The sequence below is a fragment of the Panthera uncia genome, assembly GCF_023721935.1.
Source record: "Panthera uncia isolate 11264 chromosome A3 unlocalized genomic scaffold, Puncia_PCG_1.0 HiC_scaffold_11, whole genome shotgun sequence".
In the NCBI taxonomy this organism is placed as follows: Eukaryota; Metazoa; Chordata; class Mammalia; order Carnivora; family Felidae; genus Panthera; species Panthera uncia.
In genome coordinates this window covers 38635387-38654299 of record NW_026057578.1, presented here as the reverse complement: position 1 = coordinate 38654299, position 18913 = coordinate 38635387, and the positions used below count along the sequence as shown (strand labels likewise).

Sequence of the window (18913 nt, the reverse complement as noted above, 5' to 3'; positions counted from 1 at the left end):
AGTGGGAAAACTCAAGCTTGAAAGAACCATGTATACATAATGCTAGTTTTTACATTAAAAACAAAACACTATATATGAATACACATACAGAATATTTGTAAAAGCATAAGTAGTAAAAGGATTAAGAGCACAGACTCTAGTGCCAGACTGGCTCCATTAACCATACGATTTGTTAACCTATCGTGGTCTCAATTCCCCATTATCTTATGACTTACCTCCTATCGTTTTAGGCTTTCCTAATCTCTCCCCACTATTTTTTTTTACTACTTAGAATACTTCCTGATACATCGTTGTGTTGAATAAAAAAAAACTAAAAAATGCATAAAGACCTATAAAGATAATCAACTATTATTAATTATTATCTGTATGGAATTTGGTGTCTGGGAAAGGGACACTACCACTATTTAATTCTATAAGCTTTTATAGCTTTTGAGTACTTTACAGCAACCATGATTTAAATACTTTATTTTATAAAAATACACTATGAATACACAGATATACAATGTATAGTAGCAACTACCTTTAGTGATTTCCAACACCTTATACATCACACTTACTATAAAGTAATGCCTAGGATAAGTATTTGAGTTCTCATTAACTTTAATACTATTTTTTAAATAATACAAACATTTAAAGGAAAATTACATGTTATTTACTTGCAATTAACAATCATTTTAAGAAACAATTCCAAAGCCTTAATAAGTTCTAATGTTAATTTGTAGACATATTTCAGATGTCAGAGCATTTAAGCAATTTTTCATTGTCAAAGTAAGAGTTATTCCATATGCACAGAGATATAACATATTTACTTTGAAATAAAAATTACTTCATATAGCTGGTCAGAAATAGGTTAAGAGAAATCTAGAGAGATCTCCCATGCAGAAAGATACATGAAATATTTAGAATAATATCACAACCCTATTTAGAAAAAAGACATGTTTTTATCCCATTGTTTCTATTACCATGAAAAACTTGTATTTACCCATATAGTATTCAATGAACTCAGTTAAATAATCTTTAAGATCTCAGGCTGGAGCTATTAGTAAGTCATGAATGACCAAAAGTAAAGTGGGAGTGTTATATTCACTATGTCACTTTTTAGTAAATCTCAAGTAACTTGACATATATTTTGGATATGTGGAGGAAAATAAGAAAAAGATATATCCATGCCTGTCTCTCTTCCTAAAAATTGGTTGTCCTTTATCTATTAAATTTGCAACCCAAAGGCATACAAACACCCTGGTAATAATCTTTTGAGCTACAAACAGGAAAGAAAGGTGAGTAGATTCCTTTTTCATTGTTTAGTATTGATAATTCCAAACAGTGACCACAAGTTACTGTGTTAACAGAAAGAAAGAAAGAAAGAAAGAAAGAAAGAAAGAAAGATCTCTTCAGTAAGATTTTTTTAATCAAAAAGAAATTCACAGTGACCTCTTACACCAAATAAACCCTGGGAGAATCAACAATTAGAATTTTCCTGTGCCTCTAGGAAGGTCAGGTAACAATATTTTGCAACAAAATCTGCAAAGAAAAAAGTGCTATTCCTTGAACCCATGCTCCCCCTGTGCCAATCAGAATGCCTTGGCTTAGTGTGTTAAATCACTTAACTAGAAACAGAAAAATAATTTGCATGTAGTTGTCTGTTTTAAAGGAAAAAAAAAAAATCCTACTGGTGTTCCAATAACTAACAGATCAGAAAAGGGAGTATCACTTATACAAAATTAAATTATTTTAGAATAAGAATCTCAGTAGTCAGACACAGATTAGACAACATCTTGTTCAATTACCACCCGGTGAAGAAAGTGCTTTTACTTTGATTTTCATCCAGAACCTTTCTGAATACTTTCAATGACAGGAAATGCTCTGTGTCAGACTTCATTCTACTTAGAAGTGATTAAGGGTGTTTAAAAGTTTTCTTGCATTGTTCTAAAATCAGACTCAATTAATTTTGAGCCAAGGCTCCAAACAGCTGCTCTATCTTGGCCCTAACTTTATCTATTACGCTAAAGAATTTGAAAAACTAAAATGCAACTATATTTATAAAGTCAAATAGCCAGCATTTCCTGGAAAACGAAGGGCATCATTAGAAAAAAAAAATCTTAAACATTAAAAGACATTAAAAAAAAATTGAACTTCAAAACAAATTCAACAGAGTATATACATCTTCAATTCTAAGCTGAGTTTTTAAAAAACATTTTAACATCTCTGAAATGCCTTACAATTAAAGGCATTTATAATTGCTGCTGGGAGATGGTGGTCATGACAATTTTCACTGTCTGCATATATAAGAATTTATTTACTTATTATTTCTGGTGATATAATTAGACAACTGCAACCTCTCAACTTTTCAAGTAACAGTCCATTTAATGACCGTTTCAATAAAGAGTATTAGTCCTAATAATTGGATGAAATCTTGCATTAATACCATCTGGTAACATCAAGAAAATGCCAGCACTAAAACTTGCAGGACAAGTATCAGTGGTTTAGAAAAAAATCCAGAAAAAAGAAAAATTTTAAGTATTGTTATATCATCAACTCTAACTGCACAGAAAATAATTTTGTGGAAAAACAAACACCAATAACACTGGGTGGAAAAAAGATTCAGAAGAATTAGACTCTGAGTGCAAAGACATTTTGGGAATACCTAAACTAATTTATTTCACTTATAATTTCAAGATATGTTCAAGGATGATGTATCATAAAAGTATAACTTGGTAAATATGAAAATTTTGTATTTATTGAAGGAGATCAGAATGAATATAGTGCATTGTGTAATAATTTAATTGATAGTGCTTTTTTTCCCCTTCCTTCTCAATGAAATATAAAATAATGGTGTTTCTTACAGCTCATTCAACAGAATATGATAGTTCTGTGTATTGCTGATATGACAGAAATTACAATTCATCAAAACCAGTCTCCAGTTTCACCCTCTTCCTGAGCATGTGACTAGATCACATTTCTCAGCCTCTCTGACAATTAAATATGGCCATGTGACTGAGATCCAGCCCAAGATACAACAGTCGAAGTCAGGTGCACCATTTCCAGACTTAGCTCATAAAAACTTCTGACATAACCCTTCATTTTACTCTTTCCCCTATGGTTATCAGGGCAATCTTAGAAGCAACATGTTAAAGAAGGCACAGATTCCATCAGCTCTATCTCTAAAGGACTATGTGAAACAGAATGTCCACCCCCCTCTTCCACACATACATGCACACTCCTATCCCCCAACCCAACCACCAACCACCACTACCCCTCCACTGAAACCAATCTTGAACACCCACACTGGATTGTTAGGTGACACAGAATGAATTTCTATCAGATCAAGCTTTTTGAGAATTTGTTAAAGCAGCTAGTAGTAGCTAAACTAACACAGTTGGTTTTCACATTCAAAATTATAAAGTTCAACCAAAATGGTGGACCAGGTCATTCCAAGCTCTCATTTGTCCACAGGAACATCAAAAACAACATGCAGAAATTGAACCAAACTGGTCGAAATGCTGGAAAACAGTCAAAGGTTTACAGAAACCAAGCCAACACCCAATTAAGAAAAACTCATCTTGGGGGCCCCTGGGTGGCTCATTCATGATCTCGCAATTCGTGAGTTCAAGCCCCGCGTCATGCTCTGTGCTGACAGCTCAGAGCCTGGAGCCTGCTTCAGAATCTGTGACTCCTTCTCTCTTTGCCCCTCCCCTGTTCACGCTGTCTCTCAAAAAATAAACTTAAGAAAGAAAGAAAGAAAGAAAGAGGAAAAGAAAAGAAAAGAAAAGAAAAGAAAAGAAAAGAAAAGAAAAGAAAAACCTATCTTAGGCCACCTGGATGGCTCAGTCGGTTAAGAGGCCAACTCTTGATTTCAGCACAGGTCATGATCTCACAGTCACAACATCAAGCCCCAAGTAGGGCTCCACACTGGGCTCCATGATGGGCATGGAGCCTGGTTAAGATTCTCTCTCTCCCACTCTGCCCCTACCACCACCTGTGCATGTACTCTCTCTCATAAGAAAAGAGAAAAACCCATATTGTGGGTTTAAACCCATATTTAAAAGGTAATGTTTGTGCTCATCCATGTCCCACCTCTTTCCCAAAACAAATTAGAAGGTGCAGAACAGACCTTATTTGCAAATCATTGTGTTAAATCTATTCTAACCTAACTAGAGGATATCTGAAGAACAGAAGCAAGACATTCATCTCCATTTCACCTAACTCAAAACTAAGGTGGAAAAATCAACAGACACTGCTTATAAAAGTTGCTAGGCAACTATATACTCACATATACCTAGGGCAAGATTAAGGGTGGATATACAATAGACCTGTAATGTCCAGAGGAAAAGATGAGGTAAGACTTTCTGGAAAATAAGAACATTCAAAAGCAGACACGTACAGAAGAATTTAGAAAGTCATAAGCATGTCCAGACAGGATACAAGCTCATGAAAAAAATTAAGAAGACCTTAAGTTTACACTTAAAGATGATCCTAGATTCAGAGATGACCTTGTTAGGTGCTGAAGAAAAGTCCCAGCATATAGCTAATCTTCAAAGACAGGGATAACTCCTGAGGAAATGCCTGTAAAAACCTGAACCAATCACAAGCTAACAGAAGAAAGATTTCAATGATCACACATGACAAAGACAAGTCTATGCAAAAATAGGAAAAATCTCAAAACAAATGAACTAAATAGTCTTCAGCAATCAAAAAAAGGGCAAAAATCCCTGGAAAAGAGGGAGAATTGATTTCCACAATTATCGCATTACAACAAATGCCCAATTTTCAACAATTATATAGATATACCACACAAGAGAAAAAATGGCCCATGCTAACAAACAAGATAAACTGACAAAAACAATCTCAGAGGAAGTCCACATGTTTCAAGCTTACCAGACAATGACCTTTAAACCACCACCTTAAAAAGGAAATCAAGAAAACAATGTATAAACAGAAAATAAAACAAGAAAAATTATTAAAAAAAAGAATTTACAATTCTGGAGCTCAGAAGCACAATAAGAATAAAAAATTCACTTGAGGGGTTCAACAGCAGAAATGAGTGGGCAGAAGAAAGAATCAGTGAACCTGAAGATAAAAGAAATGAAATTATCAAGCACAAAAAAATAAACACAAAAGAATGATGTGAACCAAGCCTAAAAGACTTGAGGGATACAAACAGACCAACACATGCATTATGGGAGTCTCACAAAGTGAGAACAAGTCAGAAAGATAATTTGAAGAATAATGGACAAAACATCATAAATGTGATGGAAGACATCAATCTACAAATCAAAAATATCAAAATATCAACATACTCCAAGAGGAATTCAGAATTCACAGAAGACACATCATAATCAAACTGTCAAAGACCATGACAAAAGCAACAAGACAGAACTGACTCGTCATGTATATGGGATCCTCAATAAAATTATCAGTTGATTTCCCATCAGAAACTTTAGAGGCAGAAGGGGGAAGAGTGGTATGATTTGTTTAAAGGGATGAAAGGGAAAAAGAATGTTAACTGAAAATTCTATATTCAGCCAATCTGTCCTTGAGGGAGAAATAAACATTCCCAGAGAAACAAAGATTGAGGGAGTGTATTACCAGTAGACATACAAAATACTAATGGGGTTTCTCAGGTTGAAAAGAAAGCCTGCTAGACAGTAAATTGAAGCCATAGGAAGAAATTAGTATCTCTAGTAAAGATAAAAGCTAGTATTACTGCAATTTTAGTTTGCAAACTATTTCCTACATAATTTAAAAGACAAATACATAAAAACTGATAATAAACCTATGTTACTGGGCACACAAAGTATAAAAATGCAATATATTACACTAGTAGCATAATATGGGCAGGATGATGGTGCTATGTAACAGTTTTTGTACGCAAATAAAGTTAAGCAGGAATCAATCTGATTAAATAATAACTTTATAACTTTTGGAGGTTATACACAATCCCCATGGGACTTCTTTGTAACCACAAAGAAAAATCTATATACAATATGCATAAAAGTTAAGGGAATCAAATGATATCACTACAAAAAAGAAAATCAAATGAACACAAAAGGAGGCAATAATGGAGGAAATGAAGAATAAAAAACTTTAAAACATACAGATAACAGCAAAATACCAGAGGTGAGTGCTTCCTGGTCAGTAATTACTTGAAACATAAACGATTAAACTCTCCAATCAAGAGACAGAGATTGGCAGAATTTAAAAAGAATTAAAAAAAAAAGATCAGACTGCATGATGTCCACAAGAGGCTCACCAAAGATATAAATAGATTAAAAGTGAAAAGATAAAACAAAATATTCCATGAAAATACTAATCAAGAGAGCTGTGGTAGTTACATCAGACAAAACAGACTTTAATGTCAAAAATCATTAGAAGAGATAAAGAATATCAAATATTGATAAAAAGATCAAGTCATCAAGAAGATAAAACCATTATAAATATATATGCACCAGACCACAGACCCCCCCCCCCCAAATTATATGAACAACACTGACAAAATTGAAGGGAAAATAGAGATCTATACTAAAGAGATTTAAATATCCCACTTTCGATAATGGAGGAACAGTCAGGCAGAAAATCAAGAAGGAGACAGATGACCTGAACACCATAAACCAAATGTACGTAACAGATATATACTGGATACAATAACATTTTTCTCAAGTGCACATGGAAAACCATCCAGGATGTTATGCCACAAAACAAATCTCAAAAGTATAAAAACAATGAAATCACAAAAAGAATCTTTTCTGCTCACAATGGAATAAAACTAGAAGTCAATAACAGAAAGAAAATCACAATATGAATAAATATATGCAAATTAAACAACACACTTTTGAACAATGAGCAAAGAAAAAATCAAAAAATACATGGAAACAAATGGAAACAAATGTATAAAAACTTATGGCATGAAGCAAAAAGAAATTTATCTGAGAGAAATTTACAGCTCTAAACATATACGTTGAAAAGGAAGATCTCAAATCAATAATCTAAGTTTACACATCAAGGAACTAAAAAAAAAAAAACAAAAAAAAAAAAACAAAAAAAACAAAAAAAACAAAAAAACTAAACAGAAAGGTACCAGAATAAAGGAAATTATTAATAAAGACAGGTGGAGACAAATTAAGAATAAAAAAAAAAAAAAAATAGAAAAGATCACCAAAATAAGGGCTGGCCTTTTGAAAAGATAAAATTTACAAACTTTTAGCTATATTAACAGAGAACACTAAAATTACTAAAATCAAAAATAAAAGTAGGTACAGAACCATCAATTTTACAAAAATAAAAATTTAATAAGACTACTATGAACAATTACACATGAACAAATTGGATAACCTAGATAAAATAAACAAATACCTAGAAACAACTAGAAATACTTAGCAAAAACCAACTCATTGAAAAATAGGAAATCTGAATTGACCTGTAACTAATAAGGAGACTGATCAGCATTCAAAAATCTGGAGAAGCGCTGCCCCCATAAAAAAAAAAAAAAAAAAAAAAAAAAAAAAAAAAATTGGCCAAGGAATAGATGAATTCTATCAAACATTTAAAAAATTAACACTAATCCTTCTCAAACTCCTCCACAAAAAAAAAAAAAAAAAAAAAGAGGGAACACTTGCTAACTCATTCTATATAACTATTACCAGCATTACCCAAAACCAAAGTCAGAAAAAGACACTACAAGAAAACTATACAGACCAATATTCGTTATAAATAACTATGCAAATATCTTCAACAAAATAAAAACTGAATTCAGCAGCAGCTTAAAAGGAATACATGCCTTTGTATTGGAAAGGAATAAGTAAAATTATCTCTGTTCACAAATGACATGATCATATATGTAGAAAACCCAAAGATTATTAGCTTGAATTCAACAAAGTTGCAGGATACAAAATCAACCCACAAAAATCAGTTACATTTCTGTGTACTAACAATGAACAACCATTAAGTAGTGAAGGGAAACAATACCATTTATAATAGCATCATAAAGAATAAAATACTTAGTAATAAACTAAGGTGAAAGACTTGTACACTAAAAACTACAAAGCAATGCTGAAAAAGTAGTATTTATATTTTACTGTCATTTTTAAAAAAGGAAATAACAAGCATTGGCAAAAATGGGGAAAAACCCCTGTGCATTGCTGATGGCAATGTGTAAAAGGGTACAGCCACTGTGGAAAACAGTTTTGTGGTTCCTCAAAAAGTTAAAACACAGAATTACCATATAATACAGCAATTCCACTCCTAGTTTATATACCCCAAAGAACTAAAAAATATTTTTTTTATTCTTAACATTATTCACAATAGCCAAAAGGTGTAAAAACTCTAATGCCTATCAACAGATGAATGAAAAAAATGTAGTATATATGTACAGTAAAATAGTATCTAATCTGAAAAAGGAATGAACTTCCTGATACATGCTATAATATGGACGAACCTACAAAGCATTATGCTAAGTAAAGCAAGCCAGACATAAAGAATACTGTATGATTCTACTTATGTGAAGCCTAGAACAGGCAAATTTATTGACACAGAAAATAAAATAGAGATTACCAAAAGCTGTATGAGGGAGAGGATGTGAGTTATTCAATGGATGCAGAGCTTCTATTTGGGAAGATGAAAAGGTTTTGGAAATGGGTCTTGAAAATGGTTGCACAACACTGTAAATGTACTTAAAGTCACTAAATTGTACACTTTAAAATGAGTAAACAGATTTTAAATACACTTAAGGACCAAGTCAAGTTACCAGAAATTTGAACTAGTTTCTTATGCTGAGATTAATATGTCTAATAGTCTTCCAGGTACACATTTTCTTATCTGTCCAGCCCCATACCACCTGAACAAGTGGGAGAATTCAGAGACTATACAGCATATATTTTTTGTGTTTGTCAAAGACACTCCTAAGTATGGTTAAACTCAATATTCTTATGAGCCACATGCATAATTATATCATTAAAACAATCAAGATGTTAGACACCTGAGTATCTCCATAGAGGTACACCCATTATTTTAGCAATCAAATAAGATAAATAACTCCAGCCCCCATTCTATCTATATGCTTTGAGGCTGGACAGATTGTCCTTACATGCGGACTGACTTCCCGCCATGTTGCTGGAGCTCCTTGATCTCCGCCATCCTTCCTGAGTCTCCTCCTCCTCTTCTCATGCCTATAACCTCACATCTCTCACCCAGGCTGCGCCAAAACTCAAAATGCCTCTCTGTTTTGTCTTTTCTTTCTAGACTTCTCATGTGCACAAAAGGTCAAGATACTTTCCTTAAAAAAAAAAGTCATCTCATCTGATGTACAAACTATGCTATTCCTTTGTATGTGAAAATTGTTCAGTCAACTCCTGTTTTAAACAATTTTTCCCTTTCAATGACATTAAAATTCACATACAGTGAATTTTAGTGAAGGCCAGAGAAGTTTTAATTCACTTGTTATCTACTCTAAATGATAAATAACAAAAGTTATCAATTTTAAAAAATTAGCCTTTAATTCAGAAAGCATTTTCTATTTTAGATGCCCTCTTCTCAAATCTGACAGTGTAAATTTCTAAATTCTTTAACTAACATACACTCATAAAGGAAACAAAAAAGTAGCCCTAATGTTTCAAAATAACCAATTATTTTTAAAAAAATCTTCCTTCACCGGTTTTAACTCTACTTACCATACATAAAACAAACTAGTAAACAAATACACATAAGGACCTCCAGTAGACTCTACAAAATAAAATTTCAATAAACAGTCACAATTCCTACCTTCTTAAAGCAGACTGACTAAATCCAAACAAAGTACACATATAGTTATAGTTACAGGCATAGAAAAAAATCTACATTGTATTATACATTGGTTAAGAGCATAAATATGATTAGTAGTGAATACGGAGTCAAAAGAAGTTTCATGCAAGAGAAAGGTTCATTCTAGGAAAAAAAAAAAAAACAGCAAGCTTTGGAGCTATATAACAAATGAAGAGACAAGTTTAGGGAAGTCACATGTTCTTTGGCTAGGGCACAGAAGAGCAGAACTGGGATCGGATACCAGCAATGCTTAATCCCAAAACTTCTGCACTTCCAGAGTTAACACGGAAGATACATACACATCAAAATAATGGAAGTAACTCCATTATTACGGGCCTGATAAGTATTTAGCAGTAAGCCTCTACTTACACACACATATATGCAGTCCGTGAAAGTTTTTACCCCAAGAGAATCACTAATACAAGTACAAAATGTGGAAAAGCTCTAACTCTGTTATATTCATATGACAGACACAATCACAAATCTAAGTTTGATGAGAGAATCCCCTATATGTCAGGATAGTCTGGTTTCTTCAAAAACTGAATATATCTTGGTCCAATATCTAGGCAAACAACCAGCAATCTGAAACCCATGGCTTCTCTGGAGTTAGAGCAAACTAGACCTTAGTATTTCCAAAACCCAAAAGGCACATATATCTTCTGCCCTGGCATGGATATAGCCAGGCATATGGACTACTGTTAACTGCTATCTTGTTGTTGATCTATATTTTGTTACACATCTGGTTTTTGTTGTTGATCCATACTTTGATTGTTTCATCAGTAATCCTCAATATGGTTCTACATCAAAGGCATAGGTAAAACTATAAATTGTATTTAAATCTTTGTTTTGAATACTTACATGAAAATTCAATAAATATTTCAGAAACGAAGACTAAGACTTTATAAAGACTTCTTCATGTAGAAGTACGATCAGAGAGAGAAAAAAAGAAAATTAAAGGAAAACATTGGCTTTGGCTACCACCAGTCTGTAATTCATCCCAAAATATCTGTCTGCACTGACCAAAATGTTAAGTAAAATCTGTTAACTAGTATAATTCATTTAATGGATTAAAAAGAAAACAGAATCTGTGAAGTTACAGACTTATGAAATACACAGACACACAGAAAAAACTTTTCATCTTGTGGTCTTAACACCAAGTCTGTATACATACAAAAAAAGAAAAATGTGGTTTTTGTTTCGGTATTAGTTTAAAACATGCTTAAATACAAGGACAATTCACACAGCACTTAGTGGTATACACTCCAAGGTACAATGAAATATATTTACATATTGTTAAAACAATTTTGGAAAGTAGGTAAAAGGACCAAGAGTGAAATAAAAGTGGAGGAAAAACAAAACCATGTAGTGAGTCATGAGTCCCTATATAACTTCTTATTTTTTCTATTTTAGAAATTAACCTTACTTCACAAATGTTTGACTAAACCACTGTTCACAACCTCACACAGAGTATCAAGATAAAAATTTAATGTTTTCAAACATTACAATGAATGCCATTATTCTCCACATTCTTAGAAATTATTTAGCCTAATTCTTTCATGGTGTACCAATCTGTCAGTAGCCAAGTTCTTTTACAAAGCAAATCAATGAACTCCATAAAGGGATTAAATGGGATAGAATATTAAAATTATTTCTTACAGTTGCTTTATGTATCAAGAATCAATGCTAAAGTAAATGCATTTAGAATGGTAATACTGTAAGGTTTTTCTACACTTTATTACTACACAATAGGCTCAGTGTCTATGTTTACACTCATTTTTACTTAAGCTCTTTTGACATTTAAACTCACAGAAACTGCAATCATGACATTTAGTTACTAAGTACTATATAAACAAAAACATACAATGCTGATAAATACACATAACGCATGAATTTTCACCCTTGTCTCAACTAAATATCTATGCAACAGTTCAATAAAATCTTTGTTAAATTTATTAGTAAACTAACTTTTAAAACAATAAAACCGATGTTATATTACAAAAACGTAAATGTATACATCACCTACATTAAAAAGCATCTGGCTTAATTTTTAAGCCCATCATTCCCACATGAATCCTTACAACACAGTGAGGAAAAGGTGAAACAAAATAACGCACAAAAATACCATCATGAGAATAGTTTTTAATTTCTTCAATTCACACAGGTATTTACTGAATATCTACTGTGCAACAAGTACTATGACAGATGCAGAGATATGAAGGGGAGTGAAGACATCATCCCATTTTCCTAGTAATTGCAATCTTATATAAAGATACAACCGGATCAAGATAATCCTGTGATTGAACACATAAAAACAAATTAATATAAATGCTCTATGGAAAAGAACATAGCTCTATGAAAGTATACAATAAAGGAAATTGTTTCAAAGTAAGGGCTCAGGGAAGACTTCAAAAAAAATAGAAGGGTTTCAAGGTGAGAAATGAAAGCTAAGAAAAATTTAGGTGACAGAAGTCCTTATGGGGGGTGGAGGGAGAGGCAAATACAGATAAAGACCCAGCAGTGGGAGGGATCACAGTACATTCAAGAAACAAAAAGGATAGTGTGGCTAGAGGCAGAGACCAAGAAAAGGAGTAAGAGGCCAAAGGGTAGAGGGGCCAGATCATAAAGTTCAGCCCATTTTAGTATTTTAGTCCTCATACTAGTCTTTACTTTTAACTGTAAAGTGAAAAATGCCTGTTTCTAATTCAAGTTCTACTTTTGCAACATCTTTGCTGTTAATGAAAGCATCACAAATAACTGCTTAAAGAAAAAGCCAGAGTGATCTTTGTTACTTGAGGCAAAAATAGATTGCCAGTTTTTTTTAATTAAATTCATTTTAAGATCATTTAAAAGAGGGCAAAAATCACCACCCACTCAAAATAAAAGATTTCTATCTAAGAAGCTGAGGAGTTTTGTTCTGAGACTTCTTCTGCTTTGACTGATGATCATTTTGCTTTTAAAGTGTAGTACTCAAACTAAATACAAAGAGGAATCAATATCAAAAAATTAAATAGGAAATACTCCTTTCCAATATTTGTATCCCTACTAAATTCCAACCATTCCATTTTCCTAACTGTTTAGTCATTTTAAATTGTGACTAACATCAAATATTTAATAAAATAATATAGTTGACATAGTTTGAAAATCTGGGGCAGTGCCCACCTCATCATAGTTATTAATTTTTTTTAATTCCTTTTACCATTATAGTCCCTCACCCCTCTCCATGTAATACTCAGTGACATAATTATATTCTTATTTCCCCATTTCTAGTGATTAATAAAAATATTAACATTCAAAAAAGTTATCGTAAATTTACTCAGAACAAAAATACTTGACTTTGCACTGAAATCAAAATATTAAGACACACTTCTTTTTGGTGATTTCTAAATATCAATAGTCAAGTTGGTACACAGATAAAATAAAACAAAATTCACTACCTACACTGAAATAAGATCTCAGTGGCTGAGAGATTGAGGAATTTGAATTTTTTTTTTTTTGTCAGCCATCACCTCTTGTAAAATAATTTAACAGAAGAAATTAGTTATAATGAAAATGAAAGCAAATAAGGTTGAACTTCTATGCCAAACATGCTAGTTTTTCAAGATGAAAGATAACACACATGCCTCTCTCTAGTCAACCCACACATCTCAAAATATTTTTATATACTTCAAAAAATGAAGATTCACACTTACAAAGTCTTCACAGTTCACAATTTCTGGTTAAGTATTTTCAAATGACTATAAATCAAATTTGAATATATGTAGGACATGAAATCTATCAAGATATGAAATATGAAGTTTCTTCCTAAATGACCCATTTTTTTTAAATTGTCATACCTGAGTAAAATAATTGTATACTTTTCATCTAATTTATCTTCACAATTTATTACATTTTGCCTTTGTTGTTCCATATGAACATTAAAAATAATGACTCAAACATCTAAACTTACAGCTGTAGCTATTTTCCCTAACACTAATTAGGAAGAGAAAATTAGCAGAAGCATAGCAGAATCTTTGCCAATCATTTGATTCCTCTAAAGAAAGGAACAACAATGCTTCTCTGAGTGGTGTTATAGAACATTAGCTTGGAAGTAGCAAAGGAGAAGAGAATTCATATTAATTAAAGCTGAGAATTTTTGTCCCTACAAAGAAGCAATGCCATCTTTCTATCATATCCATCCATACATCCATGTATGTATCTCTTTCTACTACATCTTCAGACTACAGTTCAGTAATTGTATGTTTTTATGTGAGAGCTATACTTTAAATTCACATACACACATGCTGTGTTACAGACTGTTAACATTGAAGTATTCCCACTTAATATACCTATGTGGCAAGGAGAGAGAAAGAGAGATTCAAAATGACAGTCAAAAATTAAAAAGTACCCTTTCATTAGTTTTAGAAGATTTCAGGAAACCAACTCAATTTGAAAAGTTTATACTGCTTTTTCTGTATAAATTGTATTACATGGAAACAAAAAAGGTGACAAGAGAAAGTTCTTTATAGAAGTCCAACTAATAAATGAAGACAAAATGATAAAATTAGCATAAGATCATCAATGGCTGCTAAAACCATTAGGTGAAAGGTGATAGGAAATTTTACAATGGATGGATTAGGCTGACAATACTGGAGCCTAGTGATCAGTCTTAACACAGAGAGGGAAGCAAACACTATTGCCTTGCGATATTATGGAAAAGAAGTATGAAGTATTCCTTCAAAAAATTAAACCCAAGTCTGATCAAGCCTCTGGATTTAACCACCAGCCTATAAGAAACTGGACTCATAAGAAATACTGTGGACCGAAGAACACATTAGACACCACAAAGATTCAGTCAGCAAAATCCAAAATATGAAAATTTCTATACGGCAAATAACTTTTTTTAATGCTTCTTTATTTCTGAGAGAGAGTGTAAGCGGGGAAGGTGGAGAGACAGAGAGAGAGACAGAATCCGAAGCAGGCTCCAGGCTCTGAGCTGTCCGCACAGAGCCCAATGTGGGGCTCAAACCCACAGACCACAAGATCATGACTTGAGCCGAAGTCAGACACTCAACTGACTGAGCCACCCAGGCACCCCGGCAAATAACTATTTATCAAACAAAATTATGGGAGGCGGAGGGGGGGAGGACAGAGAGAAAAAGAACTATATGTTAAAAGATACTTAAGAAATATATTAAACGCAGCATTTGGATCTTGTTTAGATCTTAAACAAATCAACTGTATTAAAAAGAGGTAAAACCCCTCATGAGACAATTGTAAAAATCTTAATACTAGTTGGACATTTAATTATATTAAAGAATTATTAATTTTTAGGTGTGATTGATAGTGTTGTTATAGTAAATCAACAAAAAATATGTCTCTTTTAGAGATACATACATATGCACACATACATATATTTACAGAAAAATTTGATATGATATGCAAGAATTGTTTCAAAATAATTTGGAAGCACTGGTGTAAGATGAAATAAAATTGGCCATGTTTTAACTATTGAAACGGGTGATTGGTGCATAAAGATTCATCATACCACTCTATTTTTATATGTTTTTAAATGCTCATTTAAAAGTTTGAAAAAAATACAGAATTGTCCTTCATAGACAGTTAACCTGAGGTGTTCTTATTTAGCATACTAATTGAGCTCACCTACCCATGAGGCACTATTGCAGTTACAGAGACACAGTACAATAAGAGACAAGCACTTTAAAATTCCCTACAAAAAAGCAACTGGCAGATGAAATAGAATTAAGTGAAAGCACATAATTCCAGAGATTTACCAACAGCAGTTGACAAATATGAACATGAACAATAAAGTGGGTTGTGGTTTGTTTTTTGTGGGTTTTTTTTTTTTTTTTGTAATCATCTCTCATCCCTTCCCTGTCTGATCCATAGCTTGCCAGTATTACTAGAGTAGCAAGTCAAAGTAAAAATATTGTCTATTTATAGGAATTCCTTCTTTCTATACAATGATTTTATATTTGGCAATTTTTGGCTCCCTCCTTTAGGATGCCTCAAAATCAAAATTATGACAAATACATTCAGCTACTCTCCAGCTTATTTAACTTTTTACAATATAACAAAAAGCATTTAATTACAGTAAAACAAAACTGAGCAAAGAAAAAAAAATTAAAAACAACAGCTTGAGAACTTTCCATGTAATCTTGGGTATCAAGGTCAAAATGTCCTTCTGTAAAAAATTTAAGTAATAATGGTAAACTGTAACACTTGAAATTGGTATATTGCGCTAGCCCAGTAAATACTGTTCATTTCCTACAAATAGAAACTATGACAGAGAATTATAGACTTCTTTTAAAACTTAATTGGAAATTTCATACATAAAAAATTAAGTCATTATAAAAATATGAATCTACTTATATATACATTTATAAGCAGTGGTTTAAACATTTCAAAATAAAATACAAAACTACAGTTGTTCTTTATCATTGTTTTAATTTATAATTTTAAAGGATTGTTAAAATACTAAAATTCTCTTTACTAATATTTTAGCATAACTGAGCACTGGATAGGAAACAATGAAAGAAAGCACTTACAAAAGATATCTATCATGTAAAGAAATAAACAGATATTACTTGTAGAATGAGCCATTCCATTTTTTTTTTTTCATGAAAAAGAAGAGGCTAGTCATTAATTTCTAGGTCACAACAGAGGAGCAAGTAACATTAGATGGAAAAAACAAAAAAACTGTTCAACAGAAATACAATTTTGACCACACCACCTCACTCCCCATGAAAGACTTTTAGTTCAAAACAGCATGAATGAAAAAACTGAAATATACAGAGCAGTTGTAACCCACTTATAAAGCTTATATTGGGATATAAGAGTAATTAGGGAATAACAATGAATAACTGGTGTTATTCAATGTATTTTTCTGATTTGGGGACATATTTTGGTGTCTGATATCTCTGAAAACACCCAACTGTGAGTTATCTGATAATCCAATTCAACCCTACACTGTTATATGAATATTCAAATAGAAGCAGCCAATATAAAGGCCAAGCCTTAATGCAGAGATGAGCAGACCCAACATTGGGCAATATAACCTGGTATCGCTACTGCTTTGTCAACTGTTCTGGCAGCAACAGAAATCCACCTCTATCTGAGAGGCAAAAAGTGTTTTAAAAGAACATCACGTACTATATCCTTAGAAAAGTAACCAGCTAAAACAGCAACTAAGAAAGAAAATCAAATGAATGAAGCACTGGAAAAAAAGAGATCTACTAGCCATAAAATAACGGAGCTGAAGTATTCAATACCAGTTTCTTACAAACAAAAGAATAACTGAGACCCAAACAGGAAGAGGTGCATGGTCCTAGAACAAAAAAAAATCTCTCCTGTTGGTCTCTAGTTCTATATTCTTTTCATTACACAGCACTACTTTCTCTATCAATGAATGATGTCTTAATCAGACCATTACTAAAATAATTTGCATTTATTTTGCTGAAAACCCTGGGCAAGCAGGTTAGACGTGTATGTCCCAATCAGCTTGTCCAATGATCCCATTATAACTTGAGGTAGAACTACTACCTTCACTTGCCCAAGGTCACATATGTTTTCAAGCAAAATCTGAAAGGACCCACATGTTTTGCCTTCTTAAAAAAGAAAAATTCTGCCTAAAATGTAAACACTGAGGTGAATGTGTTCTCTTTACAGACAGAAAAGCCTAATTGGGCTGTTGTTTCCCATAGATTTGTCCACTGGAATTCCATACTAGACTTCTTGTTCTAAACTCACAGTATCCTGTACAGTTCCATCAATCGAAGACCATAACCTGTGAAATTAGCATGTTCCAAGTCCCTTTCATAAAGTTACCTTTCTTTCTCAAATGTTAAAAATCCTGAAAAGCACCTTATTTCTTCTAAACTTTACATCCAGAGCAATGAGTGCTAATTCAGAAGTAAACATATCAAGTATCTATTAAATCTATTACATTGTTTTTTAAGAATTTCTTGCATCTATTTTTTCAATACTTAAAATTTCACTTATATTCTAACACATATCTTGACTCAAACAATCTATGCTATACTCTCATTAAATCATAAAGACTTTGACAGTAAATTTTGTAATACAAATATTTTACATGTAGACATAATACCATACTATACAAAACATATACTCTTCTTTAAAACTCTGTGAAATACTAGTTTTTCTTTGTTCTTCCTAACGCACTTTCAACTATATCCAATCCTTACAATAACTTAAAGAAATCCAATATAAATGAATCTAATCAAAACAAACTCAAAGGGCCACACCACCAAAGCACCAAATCCTTAATATTAATTACGCCAAGAACAACTATGGAATAGTTTTTTTTAACGTGTCATATTATAAATGTGGATTGTAACATGAATTATGTTAATATAATTTCCTAAATTTAAATAACACACAATAGGTTGCTAAAAACAATCAAATGCAACCAAGCAATTACTTCAAATAGCAAAAATGTCATCTGTTTACTGAATGACAGTTATTCATTTCTGTCAAAATTGTCTCGCAGAAATCATAAATGGGAACAGTATAAACCTAAAAATGTTCTGAGAAACTTACCATCATTTTGGCTCTTGCCCTTCATCTCTTCCTTCCACGATAGGATGGTGTTCAGGGGAACATAATCCCTCATGTATTCTTTGCGTCTCTCCTCTAAGGTCATCTTCAGTAAACGTTCTTGCAAAATAAAAGCAGAATCTCCATTTGTATTTAACTTTTAAATTCAGCAATTATTTTATAATTTAAACATTAATCATATAAACAAATCAAAGAATTAGTGTGGGCCTGAGAAACATCAAAATGAAAATCTAATGATTTCATATTTGACTGTTAAAAAGTGTTAAGTTAACACCATGTTACTGGGGCATGTGGGAGGGAGGGGGAATCAAAGCCTGATGAGGAAGACTCTCTTGTGATAGACCAAGAAATAAGTGAACTCTTTCAATCAACATCTACTAACAGTCTACTATGTGCCAGTAATGTTTATACACTGCAGGTACAAAGGTGATCCTTAACCTTGAGGAGTTCACAAGACAAAATGGGAATGGATAATATACAAAATAACTGCTACATAAATAAAATACAAAATCCTAAGACAAATACATAGAAATGTTAAGAGCAC

The 18913-nt window shown here is 32.5% G+C and overlaps 1 protein-coding gene across 1 annotated transcript in view; it reads right to left on the bottom strand.

Moving 5' to 3' along the window:
* The window catches only part of MACROD2 (mono-ADP ribosylhydrolase 2), a 2036271-nt gene that overhangs the window by 2012291 nt on the left and 5067 nt on the right, over positions 1 to 18913 (bottom strand). Inside the window, exon 2 of the mRNA XM_049650090.1 lies at positions 18352 to 18468. Within this exon, the coding sequence (XP_049506047.1) occupies positions 18352 to 18468 (117 nt within the window). The remainder of the gene's footprint in view (positions 1 to 18351; positions 18469 to 18913) is intronic.